Source organism: Bos indicus, chromosome 5 (assembly GCF_029378745.1).
Source record: "Bos indicus isolate NIAB-ARS_2022 breed Sahiwal x Tharparkar chromosome 5, NIAB-ARS_B.indTharparkar_mat_pri_1.0, whole genome shotgun sequence".
NCBI lineage: Eukaryota > Metazoa > Chordata > Mammalia > Artiodactyla > Bovidae > Bos > Bos indicus.
Window position 1 is genome coordinate 43,247,580 of NC_091764.1, and position 19,016 is coordinate 43,266,595.

The 19,016-nt window shown below is 36.9% G+C and overlaps 1 protein-coding gene across 5 annotated transcripts in view; it reads right to left on the minus strand.

Moving 5' to 3' along the window:
- Positions 1-14,015: 14,015 nt before the first annotated feature.
- CNOT2 (CCR4-NOT transcription complex subunit 2) overlaps positions 14,016-19,016 on the minus strand; it is a 132,050-nt gene continuing 127,049 nt past the window's right edge. For all 5 annotated transcript variants that reach the window (XM_070789290.1, XM_070789287.1, XM_070789292.1 and 2 more), the window contains one exon: positions 14,016-15,167. In XM_070789290.1, coding sequence (XP_070645391.1) covers positions 15,081-15,167 — 87 coding nt within the window. In that variant the 3' untranslated portion in view covers positions 14,016-15,080. The remainder of the gene's footprint in view (positions 15,168-19,016) is intronic.

Below are 19,016 nucleotides of genomic sequence, written 5' to 3' on the forward strand. Positions count from 1 at the left end.
GGGCCGAGGCCGGCGACGCCCCCCGGAGGCGGCAGCGGCCCCCCTCCACCTCCCCGCCGCCGCCCGAGCCCCAGAGGCTCGCAGCGCGGCCGAGGTTTCAGAGCCTCCTGCACCCTCGGGCGCAAGGAGTGCACGGGCGGCTCCTGCCTCCAGCGCCCCCTGCCAGCCTCCGCCCCCGCGCTTTCCCCGCCTCCCCCACCCCGCCTCCTCTCGCCCGGTGGCTCCCAGTCTCCATCGCCCGCCGGCCGCCGCTCCGCGGACTCGCCTGGCAGCTGCCCCGAGGGCAGAAGCTGCAGGGCTGAGGCGAGCCCCGGGGCTCCCCCGCGCGGGAGGCAGCTCCGCCGTGCCCCACCCGCCGCCGACGCGGGTCCTCCCGCCCCGCCCCGGGGCGTTTCCCGTGGGCGAGGGGCGGGCAGGCGCTGGGGATCGCGGCGCTGGCGCCGGGGATTCTCGTTACATTCCCCTGGGAGGGACATCAGCGATAAGAGGTTAGGATCAATATAACTTAACGAAGTGAAAGTTTAAAAAACAAAACAAAAAACAAACGAGGGAGATGGTGTCGTGCAAGTGGAGCGGCGGGAATTTTGAACTCCAAAGGGGGACTGGTCAGCCAGCGGCAAGCCAGCGGCCGGGAGGCGTGCGCTCTCGGGGAGACTGGCCGCCGGCACCAGGCGGACAGGGATGGAAGCCCCCGGGGCGAGCGGCGTGCGCCCGGGCGTGTGCCCCAGAGAGACCCGGGCCGCCGGTTCCCACGCTTGGGGCAGGCGCGTGCGCCGCAGGGCAGGAGGCGTTACCTGCCATCGCCCCCTCCCCTCGGGCGAGCGCGGTAACGGTCCGGCTTCACGGTCCCGGCGCTCCCAACTGCCCTGGAGCACCCACGATCACCCCCACCCCCCACACCGCCCACCTCGCCGGCCCCAGCCGAGGATGGAGGGCAGCAGGTCAGAAGTGAAACAGGCTGGGTCAGACGCAGTTTGCGGTGGAGGCAACGCGCGTCGGGGGGCAGGAGCCTGAGACCCCCACCCCCACCCCCGCCCAGACCCAGGAAACTCGCTTCCTGGGTCCTGGGTGGACCACGCTGCAACGCAGGTCTTCGGGCGGCCGGGCCGACCCCAACTCTATGTGCCCAAGGCTGGGGCTGACTGAGTAGGGACCCAAGGGAGCGAGTGCAGAGGCTTACAGCCCTGGAAGGAGACACCATGTTCCCCATCAGGGCCGTCTTCTCGCTCCAAACCGAAAGCAGAATCCTCTCTGTTCTGGCTCCCTCAGGAGTCTTGTCACCGTTGGCCCATCTCGGAATTTGTAGATGAGCTTTCCAGGAGCGCTGTGCGAGGCGACAGCGGCGTGCCGACCCACTCTGGGACAGGTACCGTTTCTAGAGCTGCGTCCTGCTCTCCTAATTCTTTCTGCTGTTCCTTCCATGCCCCTTCTCCACCTCGCCTGTGCATACCTCAGTCTTTGTTCTTTTCTTGACCTTTAAAAAGGTTATCTTTTTAAAATCACACTGCTATCAAAATATCAAACTTGGAGAACTATTTCGACCTACATTTTGAAGCATCAGAGTATTCACTTGGCAAAACATATAAACATGTCTTTTTCTTGACTTGCAAATCCCAAATGAATATACTCTTAATTAAATTCAGTCATATATTCATATTCCGTTCCTGATGAATATGGAAACACCGAATCATAGAATTCTTGACTTCTCTTTCTTGGATTCCAAATGTTGGTTTACTGGTATAGTACTTTTCAACTGAGGTCCTGATCTGTTACTTTGAAGCATTCTTTTATGTTGTATTTCCAAGCAAGGGGTAAAAGCAAGTTCAATTATAGGAAGACCCCAAGTGTTTTTCTGAATAAATTAAGAAGATGCAGGGTTTGGAAATTTTCCAAGTCAGGAAGACTCTTTGTACTTTAATACCTTTCAAGTTTTGAGAGACTATTTTATATTATTTTCTTCCCTTTCTGTTGGCATGAAGACAATTGTTAGTGATTACACACACTACCTGAAAGGAAAAGTGAGTTTAGTAGTGGAAGCATATTAACCTAAGATTACAGATTTTCAGTGTGAATCTCTTTCCTACAGTAGGTTATAAATATTTTCCTTTTCAAGAAGGCTAAAGCCAATCTAGGATCTGAGGCAGTAGTGAACAGATTAGATTTTTTGGATATCATTCTGATGTGGTGGTGAGCAACTAAACCTTGAGGCAGAATTAATTCCTATAGCTGTTCGTAAAACAGGGATGGGGTTGTTTAAAAATAATTTAATGAATATGATTCACTTTTCAATGATTCTAGAGCTCAGAGAGTTGTGTGAATGTAACCTTTGCCTCAAAACTGAGGCAAGATGGTCTTCCAAGTAAATCTAGAGAACAAACAACAGAAAATATTCTTATTTTAACCTAAATTCGTAAAGGCTTTTAAATTCATTTTTTTCAAGTTTTGCATTTAGTCACTTTCCTTCTTTATGATTATTCTAAAAGTATTTGAAGAAACTGTTGCCATCTAGCCTTCTGCTCTTTACTCTTTTTTCATGCTTTTTTGCCTTTTCATACTGTTCATGGGATTCTCAAGGCAAGAATACTGAAGGGGGTTGGCATTCCTTTCTCCAGTGAACCACTTGTCAGAACTTTTGGCCATGACCCGTCCATCTTGGGTGGCCCCACACGGCATCTACATTTCATGCAGAGATGAGCACAATAAAGGACAGAAACGGTATGGACCTAACAGAAGCAGAAGATATTAAGAAGAGGTGGCAAGAATACACAGAACTATACAGAAAAGATCTTCATGACCCAAATAACCACAATGGTGTGATCAAGCACCTAGAGCCAGACATCCTGGAATGCAAAGTCAAGTGGGCCTTAGGAAGCATCACTATGAACAAAGCTAGTAGAAGTGATGGAATGCCAGCTGAGCTATTTCAAATCCAAAAAGATGATGCTGTGAAAGTGCTGCACTCAATATGCCAGCAAATCTGGAAAACTCAGCAGTGGCCACAGGACTGGAAAAGGTCAGTTTTCAATCCCAAAAGTTCCAATCCCAAAGAAAAGCAATGCCAAAGAATGTTCAAACTACCAAACAATTGCACTCATCTCACACACTAGTAAAGTAATGCTCAAAATTCTCCAAGCCAGGCTTCAACAGTGAATGAACTGTGACCTTCCAGATGTTCAAGCTAAGTTTCAAAAAGGCAGAGGAACCAGAGATCAAATTGCCAACATCTGCTGGATCATCGAAAAAGCAAGAGAGTTCCAGAAAAACATCTACTTTTGCTTTATTGACCATGCCAAAGCCTTTGACTGTGTGGATCACAACAAATGGTGGAAAATTTTTCAAGAGATAGAAATACCAGACCACCTGACCTGCCTCATGAGAAACCTATATGCAGGTCAGGAAGCAACAGTTAGAACTGGACATGGAACAACAGACTGATTCCAAATTGGGAAAGGAGTACGTCAAGGCTGTATATTGTCACACTGCTTATTTAACTTACATGCAGAGTACATCATGTGAAATGCCAGGCTAGATGAAGCACAAGCTGGAATCAAGATTTTCCAGAGAAATATCAATAACCTCAGATATTCAGATGACACGACCCTTATGGCAGAAAGCGAAGAACTGAAGAGCCTCTTGATGAAAGTGAAAGAGGAGAGTGAAAAAGCTGGCTTAAAACTCAACATTGAAAAAACTAAAATCATGGTATCTGGTCCCATCACTTCATGGCAAATAAATGGGGAAATAATGGAAACAGTGAGAGATTTTATTTTCTAGGGCTCCAAAATCACTGGAGATGGTGACTGCAGCCATGAAAAAGACTCTTGCTCCTTGGAAGAAAAGCTATGACCAAACTAGCTGCGGCTACTAAGTTGCTTCAGTCGTGTCCGACTCTGTACGACCCCATAGATGGCAGCCCACCAGGCTCCCCCATTCCTGGGATTCTCTAGGCAAGAATACTGAAGTGGGTTGCCATTTCCTTCTCCAATGCATGAAAGTGAAAAGTGAAAGGGAAGTCGCTCAGTCGTGTCCGACTCTTAGCAAACCCATGGACTGCAGCCTACCAGGCTCCTCCGTACATGGGATTTTCCAGGCAAGAGTACTGGAGTGACCAAACTAGACAGCATATTAAAAAGCAGAGACATTACTTTACCAACAAAGGTCCATCTAGTCAAAGCTATGGTTTTTCCAGTAGTCATTATGGATGTGAGAGTTGGACTCTAATGAAAGCTGAGCGCTGAAGAATTGATGCTTTTTAACTGTGGTGTTTGAGAAGACTCTTGAGAGTCCCTTGGACTGCAAGGAGATCCAACCAGTCCATCCTAAAGGAAATCAGTCCTGAATATTCATTAGAAGGACTGATGCTGAAGCTGAAACTTCAAAACTTTGGCCACCTGATGTGAAGAACTGACTCACTGGAAAAGACCCTGATGCTGGGAAAGATTAAAGGCAGGAGGAGAAGGGGATGACAGAAGATGAGATGGTCGGATGGCATCACGGATGCAATGGACATGAGTTTGAGTAAGCTCCGGGAGTTGGTAATGGACAGGGAAGCCTGGGGTGCTGCAGTCCATGGGGGTCGCAAAGAGTTGGACACGACTGAGCGACTGAGCTGAACTTACTCCTCTTAATTCTTATTTAAATTAGCTTGCTTCTCTTCTGAACCTTTCATTATTTCATGTGTTTCTTACTAAAAGTCAAACATATCAAAAAGACTTTCCATACTTCTATTTTATCCTTAATGGAATGCTGTGTGTTACCAGTTTCATTTATTTGAACTGGGGCTGCCTTTTCACATTTCCAAGAAAGGTTGGATATGTCAGCCCCTCAGTTTCTGAAAACAGGTCACCATCAACTCTCTTAAGTTAGGATAGTAGTAAGAACACTTAGGACGTCAGAGATTCTGAGCTCTGAGGCCACTGAGCATCTTGTTTCCTGTGGAGGGCAGAGGCAACACAGGAAAAGGAAAAACTAGTCTTTTCTTTGCATAGTTGTCCACCAATTAAAATTGAGATTAAGACTGTAGTACTCAAGACCAGACTAACTTACTTGATGTACTTCTTTGTTTACAGCAATGTTTTCAGGAGAATCATGGTCAAGCCTTGATGAAGTTCTTTTTAAAAGAAAAAATAAAACATATCTAAACAAGGACATTAAAACCATTGTTATTTATAGTTTGTTCTCAAGATCAATATTCCTCAAGAAGTCCTGTGACTGATGTTAAAGTTGCAATATACAATTTCATATGTATATATACCTTTATTAAAATGTAAAAAGAATGATCATAAGTAGGGCTAGGAATAGTGAATTTGGAATATGTTGGGAAAATGTTTATATGTGATTTTCAAAATTTGCACATTGTGAAGTTTTTCACACTGAAACTACACACTTGGATAGCTAAAATATAGGGGAGAAAATTAATATTGTGTCATCACCTTTTCTCATTAAAATTCACATGCTGCATAGGTTTTAGACATTTGCAATTCGAGAAGAGTAAATATGAATGAAAGCACGAGTGATCCAAAAACAAAAAGTATATAGAAAAAATTTATCAAACTTTTTCCTTTAGTTATGTAAATTTAGATTTTGTTATTGTCACAGAAAATTAAGTTTTCTTTCTGTTTGGTCCTAACTTTAAAAATGCTTAAAGCTGTAATAAATCGTTTCCAGCTTGCTAATATTAACTTTCTTGCTGTGCTTCATTGTGAAAGTAAAATATTTGCTATTAGCGTCAGAATTTTACATTCTAAATAAATTTCCTGTGGCCACTGTCTTTTCTAATTGCTTTTATTTTTTCCTGTCTATAAACTTTACCTATGATATTGCACATAATTATTATTGAGAACATGACTTACTATTTTTAGATAGTTATAATCATGCTAGAACAGGAAGGGATCTTAAATATTACCTAGTTAAATATTAAGTAGGAAAAAAAGCTCCCAAAGACTTTGCATTTTGTTTTAAATAGTAAATAATTATTAAAAATATTTTTTCAAAGTTCAAATTTATTTGTATACAGCCTCTATCTTTGCAACTGAAAAAGAAAAGCAAAAAGCACAGATAATCACTTCATATTAGTAAATTCATAATACTGTACTGGAAGTGCTGGTTGGATTTCCTAAATTCTTGCCACCTGTCAGTCTTTCATGTTAATGGAAGTGAACATCTATGTATATAAATACAAATGTAGTAAAAGGGAAATCAGCTTTGAAATTAGAAAGCAAGAAGCTAAGAAGTTTTGGTCTTAACATTAAGAATAAATAGTTTGACGTAACTGATGTTTCAGACTGGAGCATTTCATGACTTTTATTCCAAGTTGATTTTGTTATTCCCATGTTCTTCGAAAACTTAGGTATTACTCTCTTAACAGTTCCCAGTTCTGTTAAAAAGTCATTTAATAATTCCAAAATATGGAAAGTGCCTCCTAGTACCATGACTAACAGGGGGAGTGTCTGTCTTTGGAGAAATGGACCAACATCTACTGAACACCAACTATAAGCAAATGTTCTAATTTAATCTTACCATGAGATGAAGAGGAACAAAATTAAATACCTTTTCCAAAATTGTGCATGTGTTTATTATGGCATATTACATGGCCCATTCTTTTTTTCCTCTACTGGTGGTGGTTTAGTCAGTAAGTCACATGCAACTCTTGTGACCCTATGGACTGTAGCCCGCCAGGCTCCTCTGTCTGTGGGATTATCCAGGCAAGAATACTGGAGTGGGTTGCCATTTCTTTCTCCAGGGGATCTTTCCCACCCAGGGATTGAACGTGGGTCTCCTGTGTAGCAGGCAGATTCTTTACCAGCTGAGCTACAAGGGAAATCCCTTCTACTGTACTACACCATTGCTAAGGAATTATTGTATTCAATACAAAAGAAGTGTAGGTGATACAAGTGGATTTAAAATGTGCTTATATACTTATATTCAAGTATGGTTAGCCTTGATCAAAACCCATATTGTGAAACCTGACTATGAAGCGGTGGTGGCGGGAAGGCAGTGGGTAGAGAATGCAGGAGTTGATGACTTAATCTGGTCCTCCTGTTTAATTTTACTCTGAAACACTTGTGTTGGAAACAGCTCATTTTTAGATGCATAGCAAATATCAGTAGTACTGTGTTATGCAGGAGAGGGAGATTAAGTGTAGTATTCAGGTTTCAGAGAGACTTGTCAGAACTAAATTCAAGCTATTCAAAGCTTCTATTACTGTAGAAGTAAACACAGGGAACGAGATGTTAACACAAATCATTAAATCATTTTAGGGTAGAAGAAAAGCCCGAGTGAATGAAAGGTCCTCAGTCGTGTCCGACTCTTTGCCATCCCACGGACTATACAGTCTGTGGAATTCTCCAGGCCAGAATACTGGAGTGGGTAGCTGTTCCCTTCTCCAGTGGATCTTCCCAGCCCAGGGTTCGAACCCAGGTTTCCTGTATTGTAGGCGGATTCTTTACCAGCTGAGCCATCAGGGAAGCCCAAGAATACTGGAGTGGGTAGCCTATCCCTCCTGCAGAGGATCTTCCTGACCCAGGAATCAAATTTTGGTCACCTGCATAGCAGGCAGATTCTTTACCAACTGAGCTATCAGAGAAGCCCCAGAAGAAAAGTCTATCTTCCTCTTAATGCAGGGAATCACCCAATACTTCTAATAGCAGCTTCCTTGCTTTTGCTTGGACACTTCCAGTGATGAAAAAGTCATTAACTCCTAGTGCTATTCATTTGATTTTTGGACATTTAAAACATTTATGGTGTAGTATTTTCTTCTAAGTTGAAATCTGCCTTGCCATAACATCCATGTAAATATCCTTATTCTGCCCTCTGGTGTTACACAGGTTAGACAGTCTGTCTCACAAATGATAATCTGCCTTACAAATTTAAGATATGGGAAGACAACTGTCATGTCCTTAGGCCCTTTTTTCTTAGGCTATTCTTAAATTTCTTCAGTATTCTCTTTTGATATGGTTTAGAAAACTAAACCATAATGCTAAGAAAAATAGATAACTGGAGGTTGGAAACAAAAGTCTAAACCTTTCTTTTCCCTGTTTTCCTGCTGACAAACACTTCTGGGACAGAGGACATTGCTGTTCATTAATGAACACTATCACTGCAAAAAGATTTTGGCTCTATTCATTAGACAGAATTAGGATTCCAAAAAGTGATATGCAAGTCAACTCATTTAACATTCAAATATTAAATTGTTTAGAGTGAGCTGAAAAAAATTATTTTAAAAAACAGGTATGATTTTCCACTCAATAAAGGGACATAACTTGTTTTATATTTGAAGACTATTAACCATTTGAAGATTATAACCTAAAACATTAAAAATAAAAATGTCTGACTCCTAAGAGGAAAAATATTTAACAGCTCAAATTTTCTTTTAAAACAGACCATTTCTTCATGCAACTGTTACATATGGTAATTATATCTTAAAATAAATGTTCAGTATGTAACAGATTTAAAGGTAGCTTCAAAACATTCTGGCTGCCCTAAATCTTTATTTTTATACAAAGGATAAAACTATTTATATCATTCCTGCATGTAATTTTTTCTCATTGAGCTGTATATTTTTGAATAATCATCAATTTCGAAGTTCAACTTAGAAGTCTTTTCATTATAAATGAGTAACCATAGAGCTGGTCCTAAAAATAATTCCGTACACCCGGCCATTTGTTGACATCATAACACTCTTTGAAATTTGATGCATTTCTCCCAAAATGTTTAAAGAACCCTCAAGTGTTATTTCTAAAATTTTCTTCAGTATATACTAGAGAATAGATTGATCTGGAAGAAAAACATCACCTGTTAAAAGTTTTAAAAATTAAATTATGTGATCAAAATGTTACTTAGGCTAAATACAAATGCATGTTAGCAGAACATTATGTTTCAGGGTATGCTTATGAAAATCGAGACTAGCTCTGATTCATAATAAAAATTTGTTTTCCTCAGCTAGTATCCTCAGTTGTTGCTTAAAGGAACTACCATGTGGGGCACAGGCTATTTTATCTCACCTTCTGTAACAAAAATGTCAAAATATATTTGTGGTGTGGTGGATGCCTTCTCGGAGAAGACAATGGCACCCCACTCCAGTACTCTTGCCTGGAATTTCCCATGGACGGAGGAGCCTGGTAGGCTGCAGTCCATGGGGTCGCTGAGAGTTGGACACAACTGAGCGATTTCACTTTGACTTTTCACTTTCATGCATTGGAGAAGGAAATGGCAACCCACTCCAGTGTTCTTGCCTGGAGAATCCCAGGGATGGGGAAGCCTGGTGGGCTGCTGTCTATGGGGTCACACAGAGTCGGACACGACTGAAGTGACTTAGCAGCAGCAGATGCCTTCTCAGGCCTTAGAAATGAAAACTTAGTTTTGCTATAGAGAAGATAAGTAGTTTATTAGCTAAAGTATTAAATATTTTGGCAAATGCCAAGTGGTGGCCATAAGCTGTTAAGACTATGCAATAATTTGGGTTTTCGACAGATAGGAAATTACGACAGTGAAAACTACCATTGACTTCTTGGCATTTTCAAGTTATTTAAATGACTGGATTAAAAAAAACTTTTCAGCTGATGGACATAGAGTTGATAGTGCACCCAACTGCCCTTAGCAGTTTTTACACATGTAAGTTGAAGTGGCAATCTAATGTCTAGCAAAAATATCCCAAGGAAATTGCTAAGGTTAAAAAAAAAAGAGAAAAAGCATCTTTGCTGTGTTGTACTTGGAAATGGATTTAACTCCCTTCGTATTCTGCTCTAGTAAATACTATTGTTAACAATGCAGTGTCTGTACTAGAACACTGGTTGATGCCCTCGATACACAGTAATGCATTATCCCAAGATCAACTTGGTTTGAGTTTCATCAGGATCTGAGGATTTTATTCTAGTTAATACTTATACAGTAGGCATAGAATAGTATAAGTGGTAGTTCACTAACTTCAGAAATGACTTGTGGTACTTAACTAAATTTTGTATTCTTGGCCTCTCCATAGATCCTCAGAGTATGTAAACATGAGACCTAAAATATATTTTTAGTATGTTCCCCAGTTGATTCTTGTGCACAGCCAGTTTGAGAATTACCTAACTAGAGGATAACTGGTGAGTTCCTGCAGCTGTCTCAATCCAAATTAAGCTTTCTATAATCAAATTTAATGATAAGTTTTCTTTATGAATAAAAAATAGGATTATTGCTTCATCAAATTTTTATGATCACCAATGTGACAGAAAACAGATTGTACACTAATACAGTGTATGATTACAGGCTGAAATTCACCTCAAAATTTTAAAACTCTTTTCTCCTTTGAATGTAGAACTAAATACAAACATAAATAAGTCTGGGGAATATACACATACACATGATTTACTAGTGCTTTACCGTTTCATGTTCCTACTCCAAAATTAAAAATGCAAGTTGCCTTTTTTTGATTAAACCTTTCCAAAGATATTGCAGTAATTTAAAGTAAACCTTACTTATGACTAAGAGAAGAGCACATTTTAGACTAATCAGTGTTTTCAGTATGTAATTTTTAGCCCTGATGACATCATGTTCTTTGACTTCAGATCAGGAAGAGTATCAACATATGAAAAGAGCTGAAGTTACCAAATCCAACGTTTTACTCAAAAAGATAGTTGCCTCAACATCAATTCTGACAAGTCATCTAGTTTCAACGTTTCTGTTGATGGAAATCTCACTTCATGAAGCATTTAATACTGTGGGATAGGCACCTTAATATAGAGAACAAAAATTTGTCTCAACTTCCACCCGCTGGTTTGAGACTTGCCCTCTTCATTTAAATCCTTCTTGTATTTGAAGACAGCTACTATGTCTCCCCATAGTTGTCTGCTGTCTCTCTTCCGAGGGCTGCATCTGATCAACTCAATTCTTCCCATATGTGACACCTTTGAAACTGCTAGGCATTTTGAAATTTGTGATTTCTCTAACTGAACTACTTTTGTCCCTTTGTGAATACAAAATAATGGTACCTTAAAATTGTTGGCAATTAGGTTTGCTTAAATACCGTAATTATCCCACTTAAACATGTTTTCAATCAATGACAGAAACTCAGTCATCCAGTTCAATTCCTTACCTTGTACACAGAACACTGTCCAGCCAGTCTCTCCTTGGTTACATCATGTGAAGTTGAATTTAATGCCTTACAAATCAACTCTTTTCAAAATCTTATCTCAGTTACATTTTAATATTGTGCCGAAATCTTATCGGTTGTAGTTCTGCCCTTCAGTTACACAAATGAAATTTGTCTTTCACTGACAGCTCAAGTTTGATACCTGAAGACAGATTATTGGTTCCTAAATTTATTCTCTAATGCTAAACATTCCTTCTTCCTGGTGGGTTTTTTTTTTAATACTTTAACATATAATGAGGATATTCAAAAACCTTACCTCTGATGCTATGCTTAAGACAACATATTAATCCATGTGAAACACTTAGTGTGTTGCTTGGTAGCTAGAATGCACGTCACACTTTCTCCTGCCTTCCCTAGTCATGGTAGCTCTAAAAATACATCAAACTTTCCTATCTTGTTCTGAGCACTGTACTTGTGTTAACGTAGTTGAAGATTACATTAATTGTTTTTGGCAATAAAATAACAATTTGACCTACATATGAACAACTTTTAAGCCATGGTATATCCCACCAGCCTTTATTCTTTTAATAGCAACCAAAGTGCAAAACTAAGTAATTTTTCTGGTGCAATGTATCCTATTTGATGTAATTTTAAAAGATTACTGGGTTAGATTGAGATTTCCAATTTTGACTTTTAATGTGTTTATTTGCTCATCTCCTAGATTTGTCATTTATTCATGGTATGATCTAATTCATTAGTGATGCTGTAAAACTAGCAGCAAAGAGAGAAACTTGACATGCCATTATGATCTATGTTTTAAAGACATTGAGATATATCTGGCTTATGTCATTTTCCAGAGACTGTTTTAGAACCAGTTACCAGGTATTCCTGTATCTTCTTTGTTAACTCACAGACAAACCGTGGTTAAGAGAACATTAAACATGGACATCCCCTTTCTTTACACATATACACATTTAATTTCTCAGCAATTTTTTTGCAAGATTGATGCTATTAAGCAAATTTAAGTTAAAATAAGTGAGTCCTCCTTTGCAGCCATGCTCAGATGCAAAAGAATGGAAGATCTATGGTTTTGGAATGAAGGAAGATTCAAAAGGATTAGCCAGAGTGGGAAAAATTTTAAAGTTTTGAGAACTGAAAATACCTAAAAAGATTCTTTTAAAAATGGAACTACGGCAGAAAAGTTATTTCAAAGCCCACTGCTTTATTTTCAAATTGGAATTATCCATTTATACCAATCAACATGTATTTATCAAGCACCTACTGTGTCCCAGGTTCAGTGGCAAAAAGGAAAAGACCAATGAAACTGGAAAAATTTATATACTGTGAGAATTTAAAATTTCATTTCTTAATTAAAATGTTGTATCCAGTGAAACTATCTGTGCAGTGAAAAATTCCTAAAGGTGAAATTTATCATATTACAGTATCACCACAAGCAGCACAGAATATATCTGAAACTAAACAGCTGAAAGGACTTTCTTTCGCAACTAAGTAGCTTTTGTTTCAGAAAGCCAATTACAGTATAATCACAAAACTTATTTAGCAAATGTATGTGTCACTAGTTATAGAGGGAAAAGTTAACAGAATTAAATCTAAGGCAACTGGAAATATTAGTTTAGGTCAACTTCTGTCCATATGTAACCACAAATTATAAAACCAAGGAATATAACAGTGTGCTAAACAGTTTAGTATTTTAAAGATTTCAGATAGAATTTTTAAACTTGGATTTGAAGTCAAGAACATGGTAATTTCTGCTATCAACAAATTATAAAAAGTTTGTTTACATGTAAGAATTTTCTCATTTTGATGATTCAGAGTAAAAAGGAACTCAGAAAACTGGAAAAATATGCACTTAAAACTTTGCATATAGCAGTTAAAACAAACAAGTAGAAAGCCAAACCACTTGATGAGCTATCTTGTTTTTGTGCGTTATTCACACAGTCCCAATCGTGATAGTGGTATGTTTATACTTGTAAGAATAAAGAGCCCCTTCCATTTTTTTCTTTCTGTTTCTTTTGATTATGTAGGAAAAGTTACATTTTACATAGTATATTATTATGAAAAAATGTGATCTGCTTTTAAGAAATTTATTTCTGGATTAAATTCTTATTTATGCCAAGTTAGGTATGTGTTCTGTGAAGTTTTTATCTGCACAAAAGTTAAATTACGTAAGTACCATCTTCCTACAGAAGAGATGCTTTGGTTTAAATGTAAAGATTATAAAATCTTGATATTTTGATGTCAGTTTCTCATATCTCAAAATACATAGAAAAAGGTAAGTCTTGAGTCATTTTATATTCGATATACAAATAAGTTTATGTTTCATTTTCAAACATGATTTAGTAAATGTCAATTAACTTTCATTCTTCATAGAAAAAAATAGCTTAAAATGAAAATTTTAAAGAATAAAAACTCATTGCTTTAAAAAAAAATTCCCATCTCTAGTTCTACTTTCATAACTTCAATATTTATCTTTAAATGGAAAAGAATCCATCAGCGTGTATGTGAAATAACCAGGCAAGCAAACTGAAGGGAAAGATGATTCCACTCCTCTTTGGCTTAATTTGTACATTATTTCTTTAAGACATATCTCAAAGGTCTATTAAATTTCTTATACACTTCTCACAAAAGCAAAGTGTTTTGATTGGGTGTCTGGAGTGTTCAGAAGTTTTATTTCTAATGCTGTTATTATTCACTTAAAAAATAGTTTTCTTTGTTTAGACTTGGTTAACACTAAGAATGTCTACATTTTTAACCTGCAAATGAAATGGTATATGGTTCCATTAAATGAGCTGTCAAAAGCAAAAAAAAAAAGACTGCATTTTAAATTGTTCAGTCATACCATTCAGTTGTAAAAGTTTTTCTTCTCTGTTTTTTCATGTTGAAGAAATAAGTTCACAATTTCAAATCAAAGTCAACACTGCAGTGAGGAGAGCTTTTCTACTTTATTACAAAGAGAAGAAGCCTTTATGTGGTCAGAAAATACAAGATTGATCTTTTTTTTCTCTTCCTATGAAACGCTGCTGTTCAAACAGCCAGAGTGAATTGTCTCAGTTCACGTCTTTAAGTCCCATCACATTCACTTGGGTATGGATGTCCTTGGCTGCTGAAAATCTGGCCCTTTAGTGCACAGGGCGACAAAGTCCCCTGACCAGCAGTTCCAGAATGTCCCATTTTCATATATTGCATCCATGCACACCTCCTAAAAATGAGGTACAGCAGGGCAAACATTTTCCAAAATAGATGTCATATATATAATATATACACATTCGTACATACATACCTTTATTCATGTGATGTCCAAAAATTTAAAAAAAATGTACACATTTATTACAAAATCGTAACAAAGACTGGACAGTGTTTTGCTCATTCTGGAAAGATGAAGCTCAGTAATAACACAACCCTGGAAACCATCCAGAGATTGTGGCAATATCTTTCTTCTAAACAGTCAGATATTCTTGCGTTAAGCTTGGCGAAACTGCCTTTCAAAAACAGAAGGGGAAGTAAAATGAAGGAAGCAGACCTTGCTCATCTTTCCAAATGAAATACGAGAAGGATCTTCACATAAAAATGCACAAACATTTGTTATTTTATTACCAATAGTGCTACAATGAACAATGCAAATTTTGTGGTCTAATTCTGTTGAGTCTCTTGTGGGTTTTCTTTTTTTACATTTTAGAAACTAAATGGTAAACTTCTGTCAGTGTACTTGCTTGTCTTTACAGACCCAAGTCTGTCTGCTGGCAAAAAAAAAAAAAAATAAATGAAAAAAAATTCAGACCCTGCTCGAACTAGAGAAAAACAAATTACAAATTTAGTTGTTGGGCAGCACATAATTAGTAAGGCAGGACCTCAAATGGTGACCCTTTGCGTAAGCCAATTGCCAGATCCTCAAGGAATTAAAACCAGGGTGCCTGAGCCACATCAGTTCTGCAGTTATGTTGAGTATTGTGCTGAGACAGCCATACCCCAAGAAAAGGGAAGTCTTTTTTTAGAAGGCTTGCTGAGCAGGGTTGTAGTTGAAGGTGGATGGCAGGTGAGGCCGTTCTTCTAATTTGTCATATTCCAGATGGAACTCCTATAAAACCAAATTTAAAAATTTAGATGATTTCCTCTCTCTCTGATCTCAGATTTTTGTCAAAATATATTTACTATATGAACAAATAAAATACCTACAAGAAATACGAATGAAGAGATATACCAACTCTTTTTTTCCCCAGTAAGTAAAATATAGCTTGAAGAAAAATAATGTGCTGTAGTTTCTATCTGATAAATACAAAAATGTAGACTTTCTGCATAAAAGTCAGAGACTAGTCATGAGCATCTATTTTATGACACAGAAATTTTATGCATTTTTTTTTTGCTCAAAAATAAAAGTTTGAAGGGAGCAATTACTGTATTGCTAATAAAAAGTATTAAAAATTATAATTTAAAGTAAAGCTACCTTCAATGAAGTATAAAACTTAAAAATCTTTTTTCCATGAAAAAAGTTTGGAAATAAAGGATTTCTCTATTTGTCTTATCACATGTTTTTTAAAAAACAAACATTAAAGTTATTTTAAGGTCATTATCTGGGGAAAACTCACACCTCTCCAGACTTTTCATTTCACAGTCCTCAAATCCTGAAAAGATGTAACTGCCACCCCAAAACTGACAGTGCTTTTGCTACAGGCACATCTGAAGATGAACTATATATAGCTCATTTTAATTAAACTTTCAAAACACTACATGAGCTTTAAAATTTAAGAATGATAAAGCAAATTCTTCATACTTCACCAAGATCAAGAAGAGAGATGAAGAATATAACTTTGTATATTTAAAAAAAAAAACCACCTTTTTAAACCAAAAGGCCAGAGGTTCTAAAATTATTAATTCTACAACCTGTATTCAGGTAGCACAAACCATCTCAGTTAATCCCATTTAAAACATTATGAACCATTATATGCACTGCATACTAAAGAAAGCCAAGTAATGTCAGTACCATGGCTTAATATATTTTACCTGTTTTATTTCAAATTAATTCATGATAGATATTTTCATTATTAAATTAAGTGAAAATTTCATTATTACAATGAAAACCTAGGTCATGAGTTATAAAACCAAATATTTAAAATTTTAGGATATTATAATAAGAATTATAGAAATAGCAGGTATCAGAAGCCTAGTATGTGTCAAAACTAGAGACAGAACTAGTTTTGTTCTCATCTTCATAACTGAAAAGTAGACATCATTATCTTCATATTTGCATTGGAGGAAAATGAAGCTCACAAGTAACCTGCCCAAGTCATACAATAACTGGCAGATCAAGGAGTAGGATCTAGACCTGTAGGACACCAAAGCCCATGATTTTTCCAGTATAACACACTATTTTTAGCCCGAGATCCAAAACTACTTAATTACACTTCTATCCAGAAATAATGTTGAAAAAATTCAGTCCAGTGATTGTAAGGCAGGCACACTGTGATGACTTTTAAGAAGTTCACTTTAGCGTTAACTAAGGCACAGAGCTTATTTGCTTATCAGTAAAACTTTAGCAAACACCAGCATCATCATCGTACTCAAAATAGCCTTCCTAAAGCTTTGTGTAGGCACCTCTCCCTCTCTAGATACCCTGTCTAGGTTTTAAAAGAATTTATTGCCTGGCTAAAGATAAGTATCTAAATTAGTGGAGAAAGTATCTTCCTGTTGTATCATTCTTTAGAAATTAAAATTGGCTAACTTTAGATTCAAAATATGTGTAGTTATTGGGTATAAAGTGTGTTTGTAGCTGACAAATCATATATTCCACTATCTGAGATATAGAAATTAAAATTTTGTTCCATTGTCCTGTCCTCATCATTGTACACTGGTGAATTACACTGTATATTATCAGAATTTAAACTAGAGTAACTTCATCATATTAGAAGATCAATCTAAACCTAGGGAGTAAATATGATAATTAAAATCTCAAAGACTTTATATATCAGAGATTCAGAAATTAAAGAGATCAAATTTGGTCATTTTAAAAATCTTTTTGTCTTCTATGTCTTTTTATTTTTCTCAAAAGACATAAAGACTTAAAAGACTTTTTCTTTGTTCCCTAACTTTACTGATATCTTTTTTACATATTTATCTTACATGTACACACGTACCACACATCACATACACACTTTTGTATAATCTGTAGGGGCAAGAAGTGTGTCTGTTTTGTGTATCACTATCTACTGCCCAGAATACTGAGAATACTACTGAGTTGCCAGACTCCCAGCAGGGGTATAATTAATGGCTAATGAATAAATAAACATAAATTTTCATTTGTTTTAGGAACAGAACACTTAAAATTTTTAAATATTCTAAGATTAGGTATTCGAAGGTCTATGCATATAATTGCTTTAATGGAAAAAAAGATTTGTAGATGACAGTTAAATGGTTTAAAGACTAGAAAGAGTTCTAGGCACTAAAAATCACATTTATAGTAGGTTATGATATGATAAAGGATCCTAAACATTAAAAATCCTACTCAGTGTTGGACCCATAAGGTAAACTCAGCCTGAAAGAATTCTGACACTTTAAGTCTTTATAGTTTGAGAAAGCTATTTTCACCTAAAAATTCTCTGTGGATAAAATTATTTTAAAAATCTTACTCACTGAGACTATGTATAACAAATTTTTAAATTAATAGGATATTTAATAATTCCAACTTAATTACATAGGACAGATCACACAGTGTGACAACAAAATAGATTATCTAAAAAAGAATAAGCAAATATGATGTAAAATTTTTTTTGCATGTGTTTTTTTGGTTACAGTATCAAAATTTTTATGAAAATACATTATTGAGATATAGGAAATTCTTTATATAAATAATGGGGCTGTATCCTAGAAATCAACAGAAAATTTTAGGGGAGAAAGTATACTTCTGATTTAAATAATCTAATCCCTTACTTAAAGTATTAAGTAATTTGCAGAAGTGAAATACAAGTATGACTGAAAACATGATTACGGTCTCGATCAGGTCAATATTTTTCAATAATACCATGATAACATCAAGCTATTAACTTATAATACTAATTCATACAGAAGGCTTCTTATCAGTTGATGCTGTTAAATTCATGTTCTTTACCTGTGAATAATAAACCACAATCACTTTACAGATGGGGACTTTGACTTGGGACATGGCACATCAATGGAAGACAGTTTGCTGAAGTCTGTTAATAAATATACTATGGGATTCTTAATTCCTAATCCAATTTCTAGAAAAACAGTGAAAACATCCTTTAAAAAAACAAACCCCAGAAGCCTTTGTGAAAAGTTTATTCTGTGAATAAAACATAAAAGTTTTAAGTCCATGAATTTTTAAAATAGAATCAAAAGAAGAGAGCTGCATATTAATACTTGATAGAAACCAGTATTTCTGCTTATTTTCATTACTATGAAGATAATTTTGTTGAAGAATATCAGTGCAAGTGGCCAACAAATTACTTTAATAAAGATTTCTCAAAAATAGTTTAATAATGATATTTCTCAAATTTTATTTTTCACTTCACAGCTAAACATTTTAAAGGTAAAAGTTAGGCAAATGCTCAACTTAGGAGAGATCAGACAAAACTGGGTAAAATTATTACTTTACATACACACACAAACATATATAATTTTCTTTAACATGACATTTACCTGAGAAATTGCTTTCATGGGAAATTAGGGAACTTATTAATGTTCAAGTTGTTTCTGAATATTTCTCTTTCTGGAAAACTGGTTTTTTTTTTCATGTAAGTTGATTTCCTCACAGATTTCAAACTAAAATTCAACTAAAATTACACATCTACTGATGCAAATATCTATTTCTTTTTGCATGTATTTGGAATAATTTATGATCTTGAGCAAAAAGCTTCAAATGAGTAGAACAAACTTCAGTTATTTACTATTAGAATTTTTCCCTTCCAAAGAT